Consider the following 22,410-nt stretch of genomic DNA (forward strand, 5'->3'; position numbering starts at 1 on the left):
TACAAAAGTTATTAAAACTCATGGAGTTACCCTGCTCATTGATTTCTTAATTTACTCATTGTTCACTTTGGGCATAATTCAAAATTTCCATTTAGATTGAATGGCCTCCTCTAATTTGGTCACATTGAATATGCCGGAGGGCAGCTACCTAGGGCCTGTACTAAAAATTGTCAGACTGCAAGTTTGATTGGCTCTGACTGGCCGAAAAGCATTTGGCCAAAAAGCTTTTAGAGCAGCAAGCTGAGAGAATTCTGGCAACAATTGGAGCTTGTGAAGTGGCTGCCTGGTTGGTGGTTGGTGACTGGGTGCTGGTGGCTGTTGGTTTCATTGGCAATTTGCATATTCACGCTGTGGATAAAAATCAAAACAGTGGGTGCCGTGGCTGCCACAGCGGCAAGAGGCGAGCTACACACACAGACAGCCAAACGGCAGCGGGCGAGATGCAATGACAGCGACAACCAGCAACCAGCAACGGCAGCAACTGCGACAAGCGACAGGAGGACAAACGCCAAGGCAATCGATGAATGGGACAGAGAAATGCAAAATGTGCCTGCTGGGCATGAAACCATGAAACCGAGACCCGAACGCGAGGCTCGAGCTGAAATCGCGGCCAAACAAATTCAAAAATGTTTGGTGAATTTCAATTGCTGACAAATTGCGAAAGCGCCAGCGATGCCAGGAAGCGAAAGGAAATGCGCCGCAGGACAGGTTCCCAAACAGCGAGGATGCGGCTTCGATAATATTATTAGTACCGGTGAATGCCAAATTGTCCTTAAGGATATAAATGGAATTTGAAATTATTTTATCAACATTTTTGATTGCTTCCAGCTCAACAATTGCCGCAGACAGGACAGCGCAGGACAGCAGAGGGCAGGAGCCTGGAACTAGGGGGCAGAGAGACAGAGAGCACTTCCATGGAGTCATTCACAGCGACCAGCCGTACATATTTTAATAATATTCACCAAAGTTATGAATTCTGTACGCCAACAAGGAAGGCAATGATGAAGTTCCTGCTGCCGTTGATGATGACGATAAGTGGCAGCAATACGTTCGCCCGAAATGATAAACTTTCGAATTCTGAAGTGGTTCGTTGGCCCTATGCTAATTATTATTGTATGGCTGGTCTGGCGGGACTGACGGGATTCGCAACGCATCACTGCCGGCCACGATTTTATCTAAGCTGATAAGGAAATTGCTTAGAATTCGTAATGGAGCGGCTGCTAAATGGAGCAGAAGTTATAGCCTGGCTTAGGGCTCGGAGGTGTTAAGCTGCTGATGGATATTTGAGTTGACCCGGGCCAGCAAGCGGTCTGAGGTCAGGTAGCTCAGTTGACAATTTGGCGCCATGAGGAGCCCGGCACGTGTTAGCCCTGCTGCATATTTCAAATTGATCAGCCATTGATTTCGTGCCCCAGACTGTATTAATGGACAATTGAGGCGAACTGGCGGAATGGGTCTGCGTTTGTTTGGGAATTGAATAATGTTAATCGAATCTTTCACTTTATCGTTTTTATTGTGCCTATTCTGAAGAATTTGTATTAACTGGAATTTGTATAAGAAGCAACTAAATAAGGAAGAGTTTGAGTTCATTTTAAGTTTTAATTGAATAGGCTGGAGAGGTAAACTGCGATAGAATCAGCATGATTAAGAATATGCAGGTAAATAAAGGATGACCAGGCTATGATATACGATATATATATGCTATATATACAAGATTATACACGATATATATCGTAAGTGATAAATAATACTACATAGAATATTGTGGTATACAATATATATTATTTACGATAAACGATACTAAATGCAGCATATACCAAATACTATATACGTCATGCATAAATATTTATTATAGTATATATAATACATTATTTGATATCCTTATATACCTAGGCCATTTCATATGGTATATACTATATATGCGATATTATACATGACATATATCATATATGATATGAATGATACAATGAAGACTATTATTATATGTGATACTATACGCAATACTTCAATAATAAAATATTGGATACTAAATATTATAAACGATATACGATGAGTAGCCTAAGTTGATATGATATTTATTAGCTCAAACTAAACGCAGAGGTACATAGGAACATGGGAAAAGTTAACACAGACAGATAAAACAGATATATACGAGACATATAATTCTTCTTACTATATATGCTCGATGAGTTTCTAGGACTTCTAGAAGTTCTTCTTCATCAAAGAGTATACCCCATACCTTTCCACATATGAGCTTATCCATAAGTAATTGCATTCATATAGTTTTCAAATAAAACTAGAGTCTATCTGAAATGGCAATATGTTTCTTGCAATTTCTTATGCTCTTTAGCTTATTTGTTCGCCCTTTTCCCCCTCCCCTTCTCCATTCAATAATATTTGCCCGAGCACTTCAACTGCATTTTAATTATCGCAAAAATCCTGCACTTCACTCTCTCAGCTCTGCGATGAAAATCCGAAAGTATTTTAGGCAAATGATTCTCACATTGCGAAATCAAAGTTTATCGATTCGAATGCTGAAATGTTGAATGTTGCCTGGCAGCGCGTCAACTGCATGTGCATTAAAAGTGATTTAGCCGTAAAAGTATCGAAGATTGCATTCATTTACAATGCTCAAAGATATTTTGTGGCAATTTGCTGGTGAATTTTTGTCAACTGCCAAAGTGTTTTCCTTCGGTACATTTGTATATTTATGCAATATGTGTGTGTTTGTGCTAGGCAAACGTGTCGTATGTGAAATATTTGCATGCTCAACTGAGTTCATAAACCATTTGAGATAATGTGGCATCAATTTTTCTGGCCACTTAGCCACTCGACGAATGCAGATGTATATGGCCTTAATGGTTCTTATAGATATACATATGTATATTCCAGCTGCAAATATATGTAACTTTTTATATATGTGTGTATGGATAAACAGAGACATTGCAAATTTGCCTGTTCTTAATGCAATACAAACAAAGCTCTAATTTAAATGGATCTCTCATCAGTGTTTTGACAGTTGAAGTTTTGACAGGGCACGAAGTCGAACTTCAGCCAGCCACGCTGTGCCTGTGTGAGTGTGTGCGTGTGTGTGTTTTAGAAATTCATTGGCAAAAGACAAATACACATATGCAAATAGGCAGCGCACTCAAAACTAATGTACTATGCATGACTCTCGCTTCATCTCGCTTGCTCCGATAGCTGCTCACAATGCCCGCAGTTGATTTTAAATGAAGTGCCACACTCACACACGCGCATATGTATGCATGGCCAAGAACAACATAAATATTCAATTTAAATTATTACCAAATTGGCTTTCGTAAATTTCCATTATGCACTTATTTCATTTTCATGGAGAACATCGACTGCGACTCTGCCGACGCCTAAAAGCAGTCGACGTATGCAATTTCGACTCTATACACACAAAAGGAGAGTGTGGGAGTGAGAGAGAGAGAGAGAGAGAGAGAGAGAGAGAGGGTGATAGGGCAACCGCTCATCAATAAGCAATTTAATTTGTCAATCGTCTCTTTGCCTACAATCAACAAAATCCATCAGCTATAAACGTTGTCCTTGGCTTGCCTTCGCAGTGCAATTAAAATCGTACATTTCAATAGAAGCCAAGCCCAGCCAAGCCCAGCCAAGCCCTGAGTAATGCTGCCCTAGCATAGCCGACCAATGCAAGGCTTGTAATTAAAATCAACAAACACACACAGACACACACAGACACACACACACACACACTCACACACACGCACGCTGGCTGGGAGACAGATGCAACTGCATTTGCATATGCATATGTGCACTGTCATAAAATGCGCATATAAATTGCATGGCTATTTATGCTGGGCGCATTAATAACGCGCATACGTCATGTTGTACAAGGGAACTTCAACTACAAACTACAATGATTATACGCTGGGCCCCAGCATAGGCAAATATATGTGAAAATTAAGCCCAAAGGCAAGTCGAAATTGCTATTTGAATAGCTCAATTTGTGTGACTAGAGTTGAGCTCAATATGTGCACTATTTATGAAATATTATTGTAATACTACTCATTTCATACCAATTAACTTAAACATATTTATTTGTAATTATTTTCAATTACACAAAATTTAATTTGAATATTATATAAAAAGATCTTTTTTTTTTTTGGTATTTTGTTAGAATGTTTCTAATTGGAAAATAAGAGAAATATAGTGAAAACAAATCTATGAGAATATATGGGAAATTAAAACCCAAAGGCAATTTCTAATTACTATTTAAACAGCTGAAATTCTGTAAACAGAATTGAGAACAATCAGGGGGAAAATTTGTGAGCTTTGCAAATATTCATATATAAATAAAATATTTAGCTAAAACATAAATTAAATAAAGTTTGTATTTATTTTTATTTATTTTTAAAAATTATATTAATTAAAAAATTGGAAAGTCGCAGATATTAATGAAATATTATTATAATATAATTTACTTAATACAAATTAACTTAAACATATTTATTTATTATTATTATATATATTTATTATTAATATTATTATTATATTTATTAATATTCATATATAATACGTATATTTATTTCAAACATATTTAGTTGGAATAACTTGAGGTTAAAATTGAAAATTAAATAAATTTTATATAAAAAGATTATATTATGTAAAAGTCGGAGAAATTTATGAAATATTATTTTAATATATTTTACTTAACACAAACTAACTAAAATATATTTATTTATTAATATTTTAAATCAAATTGAACTTGAAAATTATTTAATATTTCCCCTTTTATTTTTTGCAATGTTATACGAATATATCTAATGGAAAAAGACTTTAAATACTGTGCCTCATCAACAGCATGCCTATCCTGGTTAGATTAGTAAGTGTTTTGCAAACTTTTCGCTACAAATCACACACAAAATTTTGCTTTGATAACTCAGAGGGTTTTTGGCTATAAACACCTGTAAAACTTAACCAGTCCACTTACATAGTAGCACAGCAACTGGGGAAAAATAACAACAACAACAACAGCCACATCGAGTGATTGGCCAAGCTGGCAGACCCAGATGAGGGCCTCAGAGAAGCTTCAGTGCACTTGCTGAGCATTTGATTTGTCACCCAAGGCGTGCAAATGATAATCGAAAAATCACTCAACTGTGCGTCTGTCCCAGCGAATATGTGTGTCCGTATGTGCGTGTGTGTGTGTGTGAGCAAAGCTGATTTGTCTGCCCGCCTGACTGGCTGGATCTGTGCGTCCAGGCTAGCTGCCGGCTGTTGTCCTGTCTGTCTGTCGTTCGCTCTTTTCGTCTCCGGCTGCCTGCATTTCCGCATCCGGTTTTGCATTTGACACCAGGGCCTGAAACAGTAACTACACACAATCACACACACACACATATGCACACTCTCGCACACACACACACAGCCATCCTTTTCGAGGCAAAAACTTAACTGCCCAACACTTGTTTTGTGGTATGTTGCCCATTGTGTGGCTGACAGTGCGTAGGTGTTGCTGTCGTGAGACTTGTTACTGATCCACTTGCACCAGTCACCACTTGCATCAACCCTCCCTCACCTGCCTAATCTGAGTGCCCAACTGGGCAAAAAGCTGTCGAAAGACCCGGTGACATGTGTGCAGTGGGGCCAAGCCAAGTGGAGCAGCAGCCACTGGGCCTTGCCGTTCCCGCATTTCAATCAAGGCCTTCTCTAATTTTCAGCCATGGCTCGGCCAGAGTTTAAGCATTTGGCAGCACAGTGAAAACAAACACAATTGACCAAGGCAAATGCCAAAAAATTTGAATTGCTGAAACTGATTTGTGCCTGACTGGAGACTTAAGCCATGGTAAGTTTTTGGTCTCGATTCAAATTATTTTATTTTTATTTTATTTTAATTTTTATTTTATTTTCTATTTAATTTTTGCTGGATGAAATATTTGAAGATTAATGTCCCGCTATCTAATAGGCAATTGCATATTAATTTGAATACATGCTTAAGGTCAATGAATGGTAAGAATGACAGGATTGAATGATAAAGGAGAGCAAGGAAAAATCAGTGATATTATTTGATTTATTATGGGTTAAGGTTCGTCTTCAGGGTAATATATTTTATATCAAAATAGAATATTTGTCTGTGAAATTTCTCTCACACTCTCTGTCTATCTCTCTCTATCTCTCTCTCTCAATCTATCTCTCAATCGCTCTCTCTCAATCTGCCTCTCTCTCTCTCTCTCTCTCTCTTACTCAAATGCTCATATCCCATTTCCAAGAAACCCACTTGTTAAACTAGAGTGCACTATTATTTTATTGTTGCTTGCTTACGCCAAGGACCACGCCTTCTTCGACCACGCCCATGTAATCAAAAATTATGGCAGAGAGCAAAATTTATGTGGCCATTAGCACAAAGTGCGAGTCCTGGGCCGCCCTCGATGCTTCCAGTTTAGTGGCATTTTGATGGAGCCCACAAAGCGCTCAGACCTGACATAAAGCAAGTTCATTACTTCAATATTTTGGCCACACAGGATGCGTATTGTGGCGTAAGGGGGTGGGGGGGTCATCGTTCCGCAGGGGGGCGGAGGTTTAGAATGACGCCGGTTTTGTGATTAGGCGGCAGCCTCGTTTAAATTAAAATAGCTGCAGCCAAGGGACAACAGGACCGGAGGACCGACCTTTATTGGATTTTCAATTGTCACCAAGGCAGCCAGGACCAGGATGGCGGCAAATATTTTTTGGTCCTGCCAAAGAGCCCAGAGCACAGAGCCCAAGCCCGCAACCGAAACCCGTAACTGAAACTGAAACTGAAACTGAAACTGAAAATCCGTAGCTGGCCACGCCCCGAATGCGGTGCATTGGCATTGCCCCTACCGAAAAGCCGCAAAGTGAATGACACGGGACAATGTTGAATGCCGGCATTCATTCATTCGGAATGGGCTCGGAATGGATGGATCCCGGCCCCATTCGATGCCCGAGAGCTCATTTGGCTTGGCTGCTGTGGCCTCGGTTGCTGCTAATGACGATTGCCCCAAATGTGAATAGTTTCTTGTTTTTGTTTATGGGGAAAGGGTTGCTCTCTCTCTCACTCTCCCTCTCTCTCCCTCTGTGTGGACTGTAGAGAAGCTGCCTCCTTTATTGATATGTCGCAGCTTTGAAATTTCATTTGCCTCTACGTATGCATCTATTTCAAGTGAAATTATTGGCCTGGCCCGCAACTCTGTGCCCTGGCTGCCAGCCAGCCAGCCAGCCAGGATGTTCATTTGATGTGGAAACTGTCAAATTAAAGGCAAATTATTGTGTTTAGCCCTGTCCAAAAGTCTGCTTGGGCCAAGTTAATATTCTAAACCTTAATTTCTTTTGCACTGTTGACATTTTCGGTTGCTAAATAAATAGTTTTAGTTATTTGCACGTGTGTGTGTGTGTGTATTTTGGGTCACCTTGCTTTGGCCAAAAGTTGTTAATTAAAGAACTAACCGTACTTAGTTGGAGTTTGAGGTAGGCAAACAGTTAGCCAAGCTCTAGTCTAGATATAATTGTAATGTGTTTATTTTGAGCATAAAATTAGGTTTCATTATCCAATAAGCTGAGCTGGCAATTGCCTGTGGGAGAAGTTAAACAAATTTGACTTCTCTTTAAACTGTAAATTCTCTTAAAGGAATAAATACATGTGCATCATGTGTCTGGCCAGCAGCCTGACAATTTCTGCCAATACGTCCCTCTGTTTATGCTCTCAGTCATCCGTTCGTTGACCTCGGCGGACAGGACATGTGTCTAAAAGGATAAAACTCCTGCTCATAACCAAGAGCACGCATTCAGCAGCAGACACCCACACAGACAAAGAGAGGGGGGCGAGAGTGAAAGGCCTAAGCAGCAGGCGGCTGTGGAAAAACTCATTAAAACTGCATGAATATAATAAGCATTCGCTTGATTTATACGCACTCATTTATTGCCCCAAACAAAATCGATGGGAGAAGCGAAAGCCAAGTCGCGACCCTTGGCCACATACAAAGTGTCTGGCATATGGTCGTCAGCTTTTGTCTAGTCGACTAACCGCAGCAGTGGCACTTTTCCTACATTATCCGACCATTCAACGCAGAGATCAGTACGGAAATCAATTCCATTAGGATTATGAATGCAAACGGCAGGAAGCTGCGCCCATAAACGCGCTTGTGTGCAAACATTTAAGAGCGAGTCACCCAAAGAAAAAGAAGAAGTGAGAGAATACGAAAAGGGGATGCGAACTGAGCAATAAGCATAATGCACGGCTGATCCCAGTGCCCACTGCCCCGCGCTAAGACAATAATAAACATAATGGGCCAAGAAAAATTGCGTAAGAGCGTCAAACTTTTGGCAGGCGCCATGGCAAATTGAAGCTCGGACAGACGCGCTGTTTGCTTAGGCCTATAAATCCAGCGAGCTGGACGGCCGGCACATGTCCTTCGTCATATTTTATGCCGGCGCCTTCATTAGAGCGCACATTGATAATTATGCAACGAGAAGAGGCCGAAGAAGAAGCAGCAGCTCTCGGGGTTGCCAGCTGCAGCTGAGGCCCAGACACTCCAGGGATGGGAGCTGTATGAGAGAGGGTGAGCGGGCATCAGGGCATGGGGGTGAGCGGGTGTCAGTGACAGCAAATCCTGTGCGCGTGTCGGCATTTGGCATTGTGCAAGCATTTCCGCTTCGGGGCACAAACCACCACCTCATTTCGAGCCACTGCGAATCAGTCAGAAAGAAAGTCAGCCGACGCGTCGTGGCAAACTTTGAGCTGTTGCATTTAATGGTCTTAGCGCCAGCGAGAGCTGTGGGCCACTTCTGCAGCGCAGCTTCCTCTGACTAATGGCCACTGCGACTGACAACAGCTGCGGATTTACAAGCGAATGCATATGGCTGCGGCATTTACATAAAAGGTCGCTCAGTCAACAAAAGTGCGCCGGGAAAAGCTACTTTGCCATTTCTCAAACGCTTTCCACACAGCTCAGCTCTGCGCCCAACTCCCAGGCCTAGGCCAGCCATTGGGGTCTTGGACCAAATCAACACAACAATGTTGCAATCGGGCATTGCAGACTGCAGAATACTCATTCGCTGACTGAGTGCTGTCAGAAAATATTGCAGTATAGATTATTTTGATTTGATGTATTTAATATTGGCATGTATATAACAATATGATATATAATAATATAAAATAATAATAGTGTAATTTAAAATATTATATATCATTTTTGGCAAAGTCGTACATGAGCTCAATAGCAATTTAGTAATTCTATAGAAAATATAATTTTTTCTTCTAATTTTCTTGATATGTACATATGTATATGTATGTCCGTTATATATTTTAGATCTGGGGTTGGATTAAGCATCTATTTCATATTCAAAATATCTATTATTTATAACTACATTGTTTCTGGGATATACTATTTCCCCATTTTCCACACCTCTGGTACCTCTGCTGGGCGCAACGGTAAAATCTTGAGACCTTATCAGACGAGGATAACCGCAAATTGATTCAAAATGTCCTTAAAAAGTGGCAAATGTTTAGCTTTTATACAGACGAATGGGCAGTTAGATAGACAATCCGACAGACAGTCGAAAATTGCACAAAGCCATGCCCATATACCCGTTTCACTTTCGTAAATGAGTATATTAAGGCATCAGGGCTCAGCGTCTTGAAATGGATGACTGAAACTGTGCCACAAGCAGCCGTAATATAGCAGAGAAACAGGAGCAAGACTCCGCCAACTCATATGCATATTATTGTTTTGTTGATTTGGTAAGTTATATAGAACACTAGCCCAGATATACTGCAAAGATTCGGATCAAGAGTTGCTTCTTTGGGAGGTAGAACAGAGCAGACCAGACCAGACAGATAGCTTGTTGAGTGCGTCAAAGCTTTGATATATGAAGCGAGAGCTCTCATTTTTTTTTTTTTTTTGGCTTTACTAAATATGATGCCAGTTTGGCCTGTCAAGCGACTGCAGAGAAGAAAATAAAATAAAAAACCAACAAAAACAAAGCCCTCCACGGGCACCTGCCAAATTTACATAAGCCCATAAAGTTTAAGTCGCATTAGACGCAAGCCAAGTGCTTGTTTCCCCCAGACGGGTAGAGGGAGAGGGGGAGGGCGAAAAAAAAAAAACAGAAAGGGACGAAAGGCTCAAGGACCAATGTTTAGTTGCCCATGGCAAATGCAATTGTAGACGCAGCGGCAATGAAGCCAATAAACAAATACACTTGCCTCCCACACAACAATAACACACTCGTTGGCAATACCAACAACAACAACAACAACAGCAACAACAACAACAACAGCAACAACAACAACAGCAAGAAGTCGCGTTCGTAACACGAGCTTTATGGCCAACGGCGGCTACACGCTCTAACCCCACCTGGTGTCGTTTGGCCCCCTCCTGCTCCGCCTCCTGCTCCCTGCCCCTTGCTCTGCTCCTTATGGCCACGTGTCAGTGAACGACGCTGGCGTCGCTTGTTATTTTAAAATTTAAACACCCATGAAATAAAATATATCCCACTTGGGTAAGGGGCAGGCCTCTGCCCCCCGCCCCCTGCTCTACAAGCCAGCTCAGCTCCCGGAGCACAGCAGGCATGCCCTTTGCTTGGCGCGACACAGTTGAAGCATTCAATCCAATAGAAAAATGTTATTTTAATGTAGACGCTCGCCCGTTGCGACGCATTACAACAACAACAACAGTAAGGGGGCATAGGGGTTGGGGTTGCAAGCAGCATCAAAATTGGATCAAGGTCTGAGCTGGAACCAAACAGCATGCAGGCGGACAGACAGACAGACAGACAGACGGACAGATGGGCAACACGCGCCGTCAATTGCCATCGATGCCAGCAGCCAAAGGTGCAGCTCCAACCCCAACTCCAGCTCCAGCTCCGACTCTAGCTCCATATTTTGCATGCGACCCTTAGAGAGCGGGCGAAGGGCGCAGCACAAAGAGTTATCGCTGGCATCGCATAAATTGAAATGGGTGCCGCTGCACAGTGTAAACTGATGCCACGTCTCCAGGAACTGGCATCATGTGTGGAATTGTATTTACAGTTCACTTAACAAATGCGCATATCACACGGCCACAGCGATGCAGGAGTAGAGACAGCGATACGGCCAGGGATACGGCCAGGGATATGTGTATGCATACGGCGATAGGCCATAGGATTCGTGCTCGTCTAGGTGGCGCGGGGTGGGGCTGCGCGTGAGTGGAACGGGTTATATATAGCATAACGCTGATATTTGAGGTTTATCAATCGGCCGATAGCGAGTAAACAAGAGGAATGCGGGCGCTCAAGGTGTACCTAGCATGTGTAAAGTGGTTCGAGTGGTGGGCTCGAGTGCTGCATTAATGCAGTCGAGTCAATAGACAGAGATATGTGTGTGTGTAGGAGTTCAAGGACTCGATGCCTATAAATAGCTGAGTGGGGAGTGGGGGGCATGTTGAGTGTGTGTGTAGGGCAATTTGAAAGAGTCGCAAGTGTGTAAATAGAAATTGAAAACAAGGAGAAAGAGAGAGAAATTGTGTGTGACGAATGCATACATTATCATACAAGTGATTGAGTGAGTATATTAAATCATTCATTTCCATTCAATTACATTTCAAGCATTTAGTTTTGCTGCATCAGCAGCATCGCTTGACTAATTACCAAGTTGACATTGTCTCTGGGATGCGTGTGTCATGCGCTGGCCGGCTGATCAATTGGCTTTGATATTGTCATGACACACTAATCGCCGCGCTGAGACAAGGCAGCCCGCGCTTAAGTAGCAAACCCAACTAGCATTGCCAAAACCCAGCCAACCACCCAACCACCCACCCATCCACCTATCAGCCGGCCAGCCAGCTGGCTAGGTCTTCGATTTTGCTGGCTTAACACATGTTGACAAAGTAAACAGGATTTTGATGCTGTGGCGTACAAGCAATTTGCTAATCCAATACCCCACCGGCAACCACAGCAGCCCCACCTACCCTACCCCCACCTCTAGCCGCAGCTGCTGCAGCAAAATAGCGCACAAAAAAAGTAAGAAAAGCAGGAACAAATTGGCAGATTAGTTGTTGACATTTTGGAAAATTAATGAAACTGTGCTGCCTCAAGGGCAACTGGCACGCCCCCTTGAGCACCTAGAGCTCACCCTCAGCTCTAGCGGTGCGTCCGTTCCGTTAACCGCATAATTTTCGTATGTTTGAGAATATTCCCAGTTCGTTCTGCTCCTTTTGGCTGTGTGTGTGTGTGTTGTTTTTTTTTTTTCTTGTTTTTTACTTCACATTCAACTGCACACATAATTTAATTAAAAACTTGTTTTTTCCCCATCAATTTTCTGCCTGAAAATATCAAAAAAGCCTTTCACATCAGCCACATATGAACGCCAGCCGAGCATAGCGAAAATTTGCCTGCATTTTATTTCTTATGTGTGCTGCTTCTTGTTTTTTTTTTTTTTTTTTTTTTTTTTTTTTGCTGCGCCTTTATAAAGCATTTTTATTATGTTTTACTGGTTTTCAAAAGCCGAGCAAAGTTAAATAGAATTTAGTAGGTTTATTATGGGCATCATAATGCGAAATGCTAAAAAGGAATATGCAGGCATATAAAAAACAAACTGCTCGCTGGGCAGCTTGATTATAAATTGAAACGAGGCCTCAAATGAGTGAGAGAGAGAAAGAGAGAGAGAGAGAGAGGGAGAGTGAGAGTGCATGACTGCAAAATACCCTGCCCATTAAAATTATACTAGTTCTATAAATGCAATTTATGTTTTTTGCCTTTTAAGTAAACATTGAGTAAAATAATTTATTAGAATCATATAATTTGCTTTTATAATACTGAATATATATATGTATATTGGAAATATACGACTCTTTTATGCAGCTCACAGGCGTAATAAGAGCAGAAATTGCTGAAAGGCTGCATTTAACTAAAGCTGAGCTATTTTCCCCCTTTGCTATGCTTTGTGCTGGAATGTGGAGCTTGTTAGGCCGGTCACTAGGTTTACCGCTTAGCAGCTCTTTAGAAACTATATGGCCAAAAGAGGTCATATAAAGACAAAGACTTGGAACAATTATAAAAACTGTAAGGCGGCTGCATTAAAAAAAAAGGCTATAATAACAGAAAAATTACTTGAGTACTTTTAAATAATAATAAAGAATCCTAAATATATGGGGAGATATTTAAATAGAACTTATTCACATTTTTAAATATATTATGTATTATTATTATTATAATGCATAATTTACTACAATTTATTTTATTTTTTTTTATAAATTATAGCTTAAGGATTTGCTTATTGTTTTATACAAGACTGCAAATAAGACAAGACTGCAAAAAAAAAAAAACTAAATTAACTATTTCTTATTACAATAAAATCATTTTTGTTTTCTCTCAGTTCTCCTAATTTTATAATTTAATTTTCTTTATTTTTTAAATTTTTTTTTTAATTTTCTTTATTTGTCTTTAATTGTTTTTTATTATAAAAAAAAAATAATTTTGCTTTTCTTACAGTTCTCCTAGCTTTTCCAACTTTTTATTTTTATACGACCTGATAATATCTAATTCTGCATTTAATAATATACAGTTTGACTATCATAAATTAGAAAATATATATCAATCTGTAGTCTCTCTCGATTTATTATTCCATGTGCATCGCATTTTTTCATAAGGTGAGCCTCATTTCTTTGTGAGCCTCCTTGGCTCATATTTCTTCAATTACGTATCAAGTCAAGAATGCCATTCGCATTCCCTCACCCCCCATTCCCGAGTGGCCAAAGCTTAACCCAAATATACGAGTCAAAGGCAAATATTTCATAGATGCTGTCACAACACAGCTCCATCTTCATCTTTATTATATATATGAGGCTGGGAAAAGAGCAGGCAGGCAACGAGGCTGTCCAAAATATTTGTTAGCTTGTTATTCAAATGAAAACGTTTTCTATACTCGTAAATCTGAGCGCGGAGTCGGCATCGGCGTCAAGGACTCGCTTCGGCTGCGAACGTGCGTTTATGCAATGAAGCCGAGCTGGCGGAAAAGCGAGTGAAAAACAAAACAACATGTCAAAAAATAAATGTACAAAAGACATTTCTGGTATATTTTTCAAATGAAATATTAGTTTACTTTTAGCGACGGCGACAGCAGCACAAAAGCCAGCGTCAAAGCGTTGACAGGCTAAGGCAAGACAGCAAGAGAGACGGAGAGAGTGAGACACCGAGAGGGAGGGAGAGAGAGACTCTGAGTGTGTGTGTGTGCGTCGTCTTATTTGTCATTTCTTGAACGATTTCTGCAAAGCAAAGCAGAAACAAGCAGACAACCGGAAGGATAAGGAACAAATGGCGCAGGCACGTCGAAGCATCCAGCCTCTCGTAATGGCTGCTGGAAGATGATGCCACTTTCGCTCAAGTGCCGCAATAAACAAATTTCTCAAAAAGAGGGCGACCAGAACACGGCTACGGCTACGTGTGTTTGTGCCCAGGTAAGCCAAACAGTCAGGCAAAAGGACGTCGTTTGAATTATGAGTCGCGTGCTAAATTTTACAACTGAATGTGCACGGGGAATAAGAGAGCACAAAAAACCTCGAAGAAAGAGAGAGAGAGAGAGAGAGATAGAGGGAGAGAGCGCGCGGTAAGGGACGACAAAAAAATTAAGTAATTTTCTTCATACCGATTATTATCGTACGTAGGAGCGTCAAGTCAAGGGCGAAAGGGTTGCCGCCCCTCCATCGACATATGTCACACGCCGCTGGGCGCCGAGGCGTGTCAGGCGTTTAGATCAACGCGCGTTGATAGCGGCCGACCGCGTTTTAATGTGGAAATGCCGGCACGTAGCTCATCCCACACTCAGTGACGCCTCCCACACGATCCCCTCGCGCCCCACACACCATTGTTGACATCAATAAATATTCGCGCACGGCCGAGCCGGCCATCGGAACCAGCTACCCCCCCACCCAGTGCAGCCCATCCCAGCCCAATCTAACCCCACTCCACGCTCGGCAGTCGCTATCATCATAACGCTGAAAAGCCATAAACGACGTAATAAAATTCTGCACTGCCATATGTTCCCCAGCGGGCATTATTTTATTGAGGCATACGACAGTCGTCCATGCGACCATGCGACCATGGACCCATGGACACAATTTGTAGGCACTGTCGTTCGTACGGCGCGTCGAGCCATAAACTAAAGACTTTTAGAATAAATTTAACATATTGTGGCGTTTATCATATCATTTTTGCCCATACATAAAATTTAATTTTTTAAATTGGTAAATAAAAGCATCGCAGGCCAAAGACACAGCCAGAACGATAGCTAAATGCTCTAGCAGGAAAACGGAACAACATTTCTGAAATGTTTAATAAATAGAAAATTGGTAAACAAATTCAGTTGGAATTTGGCTTCTGCTCGAATCGAAATACCCTTCCTCTGGGCAGGGCATGGGCCGCTGCGGTTAAGCTACTGCGCTTTACTTTCACTCTAAAATTAGCTTTTAATTTAATTAGCTTTTTATTTGCTTTGAATGCATTTGCCTAAGCCTCGCTGTTCGCTCGGTTTTTGTGTGGCCTTGTTCGCCCTTAATGGCCTGGATGGCAGGGGGCGGAGGCCAGGGAGGCTCTTGCTAGCTTCGGGCTGCTGCTGCATAAAAACAGCACCACACAGCGAACCACAAAACAGGTCAGGTCGGGTGGGAGGGGCTGCGGGAGCTGACTGAGCTGCAGGTATTGCAATTATTTGCTAGCATTCCTGCAGCACTGACCACGCCCCACAACCCACGCCTCACTCACCGCCCCCCACGACGATTGTTTACTTTGAAGTTGACGTTTCAAACTGGGCCTAATTTGGCGTAAGCCCTTTATAAACTCTATAAGCAGCTGCACGCCGGACTCGAAGCCACTTTATATATAAACCTCTCTAATGGTTCAGCAATCAAACGAAATTCAAGTGAATTTGCAAGAGTGAGATTATTCAAAAAGCTCCAGCTGGACGTTAGATGATGCCAGATAGGGGCAAGCTTTAAGGCAATCATGCAAGCGAAGGGAGTAAGCGCCCATAGCGTCCGAATGGGAGGTATGAAACATACTTTAAAAATACTATAAAATACGAGATAATTTAATATATCATATCCTATTAATTTTAAAATATGTTCTATACGGTTATTATTAATTTTTATTATATTTACAATTATTTATTTTCTAAGTTCTATTATCCATATTATCTATTTTCTATTTCATAAGTATAATCTATTATTATATTATATTATTATATTGTTACTATTTTTATATATATCTATTGCCTATTCTATTGTCTATTTTCTATCTTTATATTTATATTTTATTATTATACTAGCAGTCCCAGCAAGCGTTGCATTGCCCTACCCTTATTTCTAGGTAAAAAATGATTAAAAGGTATGTTCAGGTTGGGATACACTCTAATTAATTTATTAATCAGATTTTCATTCAAGCACCTTGTGGTAAACGACATTCTTCGTTTTTTGGTCAGGTGCAAGAACAAATAATGCGGATGGTTTGCCAACACGTGAGCATGCCAAAATTGCTCGCTCACTTAACCATTTAGTATTTTTGTGGAAAGCAATGATATTCGGAAATACTTTGTTGATAAGCTCATCTTTTGAGGAGACGAAATTGCAAAAATTTTGAGGAAATGAAATCAAGCCACTCCTTTCGTCAACAGGAATACGGCCATTACCGATATTCAGCAACTGCTTCGAGAAATCATCAGCAGATAGATCGTTCAACAATGCAACTCTCATATTTACAGACAGTTGAAGTTTGGTTACATATCGCCACAGATTTGATGCTTTAAGGCAAGCGTTTATTTCGTCGGCAGCAGTAGATCTTGGAATTACTGGTAGTGTTTGTCGGAAATCGCCAGATAATAAAATCATTGAACCACCAAAACATCTCGAGTCATTGCGCAGATCTTTTAATGTTCGGTCTAGTGCTTCTAATGCGCGTTTGTGCGCCATTGTGCATTCGTCCCATATGATAATTTTTGATGCTACTAAAACTTTGGCCATTGCGGAGTGTTTTGAAATGTTACATGTCGGTTGTTCAGTAGCTTGAAGATTTAATGGCAACTTTAACGCTGAGTGAGCCGTACGGCATCTTGCGCATATTCATGCATATGACGCGGGCTACCTGTGTATGTCGCTGGTAAAATAGTCAATCGACCAACATTTTCAGAATCTCCGTCTGTAATTATTGCATCGCGTAAATGAATATACTCTTCCGAACGCAATTTAGCTTGATTCAAACGGATGAAAGTCAGGCGCTCCGTTTCGATTTTCACGTACATGTCAACGCAGTATTGTTGAAACAGTCGACGAAATCGCAACAAATAATTGTCAGAATTTTCACGAATCATCAAACGATATGCGTAATAATTCATAGAACTAACCTTCTTGCCAGTTTCCTCACCTGAAACAAATGCAGTAAAAATTGTATTTTAGAGCCCCTAATAGGTTTACGACTCTTACAGCTACTCTCTACTAAATTAAGAGTGATAACTTTTTTTGTGTACCAAAAGCAAACAGAATAAAATGTATATATAAAGTTAAAATGAAAACAACGATTGATCTTACCATTCAATGGATTTATCATTTTGATATTAAAGTGATATCCATCGTCTCCTTGCCAAAACATCAGCGGGTATTGTAAAGCGTCATATGAACGGTGCGTTTCAGATATTCTTTGTAGTTGCGCAGCACTGCGTCGTGTAAGCACAATATCGCGTGCTTCCAAGCTTTCACCAACAATCAGGATTGCCACTTCATCGATTGTTGGAGCATTAAATGTGCGTTCATGTGTTCCAGCTGGTCTTTTATCTGCTCTGATTACTATTTTATAGTCATCTCTTGGCATGCGCTCTAAAGCGGTCTTGAACAACTTGACCAATGCATGATGTTCATGAAGCATTTGCTGCAAATCTTGGAGAATTGCTCTTTTCATCGCAGTGTTGATTTCTTGGCGCCGATCAAGTTGCTCTTCCATATTGCCCATGAAGTATATTTGCAAGAATTTGTGCTGTTCATCTTCAATAGGTTGCAATGATCCAATGCGATGGCAAATCTGGCCTTGAATCTTTACATTCAAAGCCATAGTTATAGTTAGATTTACAAACACTTTTTACAGAAATCTAACCAACTACATTATCCCAAATAAGAAAATAAAATTTTTAACGTAAATTACCTTAAATGTCGGATTATATCCGTGTTCTTCAATAATTTCCGCCCCAAATGAAGTCATTTGGAAACAGGCATTGTATTTTTGAGTGTTCGCTAGAAAATGTCGTGATTCTAGTGTTTCGCCATAAAGCAGGGAACGCAATGGCTCTGGTGGCGAGACCACTAATGGCAATGTCACTTTACCACTAAGGCAGCACAAACCGGGCGTTTCACCAGCAAACTTCAATGCGCCACAATGCTGGCAAACAACGTCCATTGGACCAATGCAAACTAAACGATTCAAGCTGTAGTCAATGGTACAATCATATCGAAACGCTGCTCGATTCAAATCAATCCTTGAACCATTTCTTATTGCCGTTTCACGGGCTGCCTCTCTTTGAGAAGCACGAATTAAGGCCCTTCTTTGCTGGGTACTAACGCGGCGCCTTTCTCGTTCTTCGTCAGATAATTGACTCGCGGTATTCCGTAGCCTAATTGCATTATGGGTCCGCTGGGAAAGATTAGATCTTCTAGGACGCGGCATTTTCATTAATAGTAATACTGAATATGCACAATCGCACAAAACCACATAAAATATCGAGAAATCGAGAAATATAAATAAAAATTATTTACAAAAATAATGTCGAGAAATACAAATATAAATTATTTACAAAAAAACAATACCTACCTGAACTTTCGAGATATTTTGCTTTTGTCCGTATGCGTATTGTTTTTCAACATTTTTTTTTTTAACAAATGTGCTGTTTTATGAATAGTCAGGTTCGCCTGAGGCTGTGCCGTAGACTGACTGACTACATTTGTTTATTTACTTCTACACTATTGTCAAAACTGTCACTGTTACCAAGCCTACTGGGTATAAAAAAAATTTGAACATTTGGGGAAAAAACCGCGTTTTTCAAGTATTCGGCAAATTTTTTCAGTATTTTTAAGACCCTATACTAAACTCGTTGCGGAGACAAATCCAACAAATCAAAAACCATGAAAATTGGTTCAGCCCAAATCAAGTTATAAGCAGTCTTCACTTTTACACAACTTTCTTTTATATATATAGATTTATATTAAAAGATATGCAGATTAAGATAGAAGATCTGGAAATTATATCTATCTCTGTTGCTCTTTCTTCCATGATCCATGTACTCCAAAAGTAAGGCAAATTATTTAAAAGACTTTAGACCCTTACACAAATAAAAGTAAATCAGAGATTAATCCATATTCTATTTTTGCATAACAAATTTCATTCCCAAATTGAAAAGCCTCCCCTCCACAGAAACTTTATAATTCCATGCCGAGTATTTGGTCAGGATTATGGTTAGTAACCGTTATTATCCGCTACAAGCGGGATTATTGACCCTAACAGGCGTCTAGTCGCCTGTATCACATAATTGAATAACTAGAGCTTAGTTCGCATGCACGAAATCGAACAAATGGATTGTTTGAATGCCAGTTTATCCTTGAACTGACCAAAGCGCAAATTATATTCCCGTCAGCTGCCACACACACACACGCACACACACGCAGCCAAATGTGATATAGTATATGCCGCGCCCAACAGCAATGTAGCTCCTATAAAATAATAGGCTGCCTCGCTGTCTGTCCGTCACTCTCGTGTTTCTCTATCTCGTGTCGCTTGTGTTGCCGTTGCTGTTGCTGTTGTTGTTGCTCTTGTTGTTTGGGTCAGTGTTTGGGGCTGTGCTCCCACAATCAAATTGGAATCGTTAGCGCAACAAATTGAATCGAATCAAAGCCCCGACGTGCTCGCATTTAAATAATAGCCAAAGATTATCAATTAAGCCGTTGTACAAATTGATAGTGTTGGCTCAGTTTTGTCCAGGCATCACTACATGCACATATATGCATATGCCACGCCCACTCGCTGGCAGCGCGTGCAGCATTATTGCATTAAAATTATTTAATTATCGACTGGTCAGCGCGGCCTTTGTATCGGTGTCCGAACCACCTGAATAAAGGCATAATTGCATTGCCGTAGGGGAGCTGTGACAGAGATGGCGACAACTGCGCTAGAGAGAGAGAGCGGGAGAGAGAGAGAGAGAGAGTATATAGCTGTTGCTGTCACGCCATATTCGTTTATGCACTGAAATGTATGCAGATTGCAGTTATGAGGTCTCATTTTTATTGCACCATAAGACTAATAAGATTTTCATATGACCACGCCCCCGCCTATCCCGTCCCCCTCCTGCCGTCAGCGCCCACAATAATTTCCATCATAATCGCGCTGATTTACATGGCAGCGGAGTTAACTTGTTGGATAGGCTGCATTACATTAAGCAGCATTTTTAATTACATCATAAAAGTTAATTATAAGTGAAAAGAAGAACAAAATTATGGCGATTCCTTTGTAAGCGAGAGCTCAAATTAAATTCTCTTTTTTATAATTTTTTTTTTTTTTGAATAATGAAAGAGCAGATAAATGCATAAAGAGATGCTCTGAATATATAGTTACATTCAGCAGAAATCAAAGCATAGATCAGAGCGAAATCTCCTTTGCAGTCCTTTGTACAAATCGTTTTCGGTAATTTATCTTCAGTTTTGTTGTTGTTCTTTTTCGTGTTTTTATCTTTGCATTAACTTTTCAGTTTGACAATTTTAATTCGCTGCAAATATTTGCATAACAAATTTCGAAGGGTGGTGGGGGGGAGAGGCCTCTGTCGCCTCGTGGCACCTGGGATCGGGGTGGGCTGACGACAAGCTGCCAAACGGTGCAGCCCGGCAATAAATCAAAACTCAGCTAATTACGCAACAAAGAGGCGACTTTTCGCCAGCTGAATGCTAATTAAAAACGATAGAGAGAGAGAGAGGGGGAGTGGGAGAGAGTGAGCAGAGACGTATTTGGATTTGCCCCGTGTCCCGTGTCCCACGCCCCATGTCCCATGTCCCGTGCCCCATGGCTGCTCAGTCAGCAGCTGGAGCGAGCCAGAACACAATTTGGCCATTAACAATAATACCAAATCGGCGCTGGCCAAAATCAGTGGGCACTGAAACGCAGCCGAATCGCAAATTTATGTGGCACGAAACGGGACTCTACAGAATGTGCCGGAGCGCACCTACCGGCCGGAGTCCGGGCCTGAGTCCGGCTGCTACTAGACGTAATTAATTCGATTATATTTCATTGATTTCAACGCCCGGTCTCATAGAAAATAAAATTTAATTGAAATGCCGCTCAGTGCGGCGTTAGAGGCTGCAACGTAAATCAAGTTTGGCCAGTGGGTGGAGCACAAGGCTGGGGAGGAGACGACGTAGACGATGTCCTTTTTCGAAGGCGACAACAGCCAGCTATAATGGTAAACAAAAAATCAACGTGACAGGAAAGAAAATTAGCAAAGTTCGCTCGACGCTGTCCTTGGCCAAAAGTGGCTTGGCCCTTGGGCTTAAGCTGCTTTATGCCACGCCCCCAAGCCCGGCGATGAGCGTCTCAGGGGACGCGAATTTAAGCCTCGTGCCCGAAACTCAGTCCACAAAAATTTGAGCCACAGCCAGGACTTCTGTCAAAGACATGGCAACAGGAATTCCACTGCCGCCTGGACATTGATTAATAATGTTTTTGTATAAGTACAAGGATATACGATTTTTTATCATCGCGCACGACCGGATGTTGTTGTTGTCGCCGTTGCCGTTGCTCTTATTATTTGCCGCGTTTCTTTTTAATGACTTTCAATGGAAAAAAAATTGTTTTTGCCAAACTAAGCAAGAATCTCAGAGGGGAGGGGGCTGATTGCTGTTCGCCTGAGAGGGCAAAAGGCCAGGGAAAGCTTATTAGCTAAAGGTTAAAGGACTTTTTAGATACCATTCTTATTGGGAAATTGTGGCACATTTTATATGTTTTATATGGCTTATATATTTGATATTTATATAAATAATTTATATTTATATAAAACGAATTCTTTTTATAGGTTTTATTTTTGGCTATTTTAAGTATGGGCTGAAATCATTCAGAGCCCAATTTTAAGTTACTTTAAGAAGAACTAAAGATACTCTAATATAGTTCTTCAATATTAGACTTTAGCTAATAAGCTATAATGACATAGATATATAGCTATAAATATATAGAAAATATACAATATTAATGGAGAAAGCTTTTCCGCTTTTCCATCATATTCTATAAATTCACTTGCCATGGAAGCTGAGTATTTCCAAAACAGATTTATTTATGTATAAATATATGTAGGCTTCTTTGAAGCATATAGAGCATCAGAAAGTCAAGTAAATAATTCTTATTTCAAAACTCAGCCCA

At 40.7% G+C, this 22,410-nt stretch overlaps 2 protein-coding genes across 2 annotated transcripts; one reads left to right on the forward strand and one right to left on the reverse strand.

Annotated features, from left to right (window-relative positions):
* Nucleotides 1–272: 272 nt before the first annotated feature.
* On the forward strand, nucleotides 273–1,538 carry LOC26528410. Its single transcript, XM_015162630.3, has 2 exons — nucleotides 273–754; nucleotides 829–1,538. Exons 1-2 carry the CDS (start codon nucleotides 673–675, stop codon nucleotides 1,182–1,184), a joined length of 438 nt encoding a protein of 145 aa, XP_015018116.1. The 5' UTR covers nucleotides 273–672; the 3' UTR covers nucleotides 1,185–1,538.
* Nucleotides 1,539–16,477: 14,939 nt separating this feature from the next.
* LOC122757491 lies at nucleotides 16,478–17,593 on the reverse strand. Its single transcript, XM_044009751.1, has 2 exons — nucleotides 17,559–17,593; nucleotides 16,478–17,394 (listed from the first exon to the last, which is right to left on the reverse strand). The coding sequence occupies exons 1-2, from the start codon at nucleotides 17,575–17,577 to the stop codon at nucleotides 17,057–17,059; spliced, it is 357 nt and encodes a 118-aa protein (XP_043865686.1). The 5' UTR covers nucleotides 17,578–17,593; the 3' UTR covers nucleotides 16,478–17,056.
* Nucleotides 17,594–22,410: the final 4,817 nt, after the last annotated feature.

Source organism: Drosophila mojavensis, unplaced genomic scaffold (assembly GCF_018153725.1).
Source record: "Drosophila mojavensis isolate 15081-1352.22 unplaced genomic scaffold, ASM1815372v1 contig_74, whole genome shotgun sequence".
NCBI classification, from domain to species: domain Eukaryota; kingdom Metazoa; phylum Arthropoda; class Insecta; order Diptera; family Drosophilidae; genus Drosophila; species Drosophila mojavensis.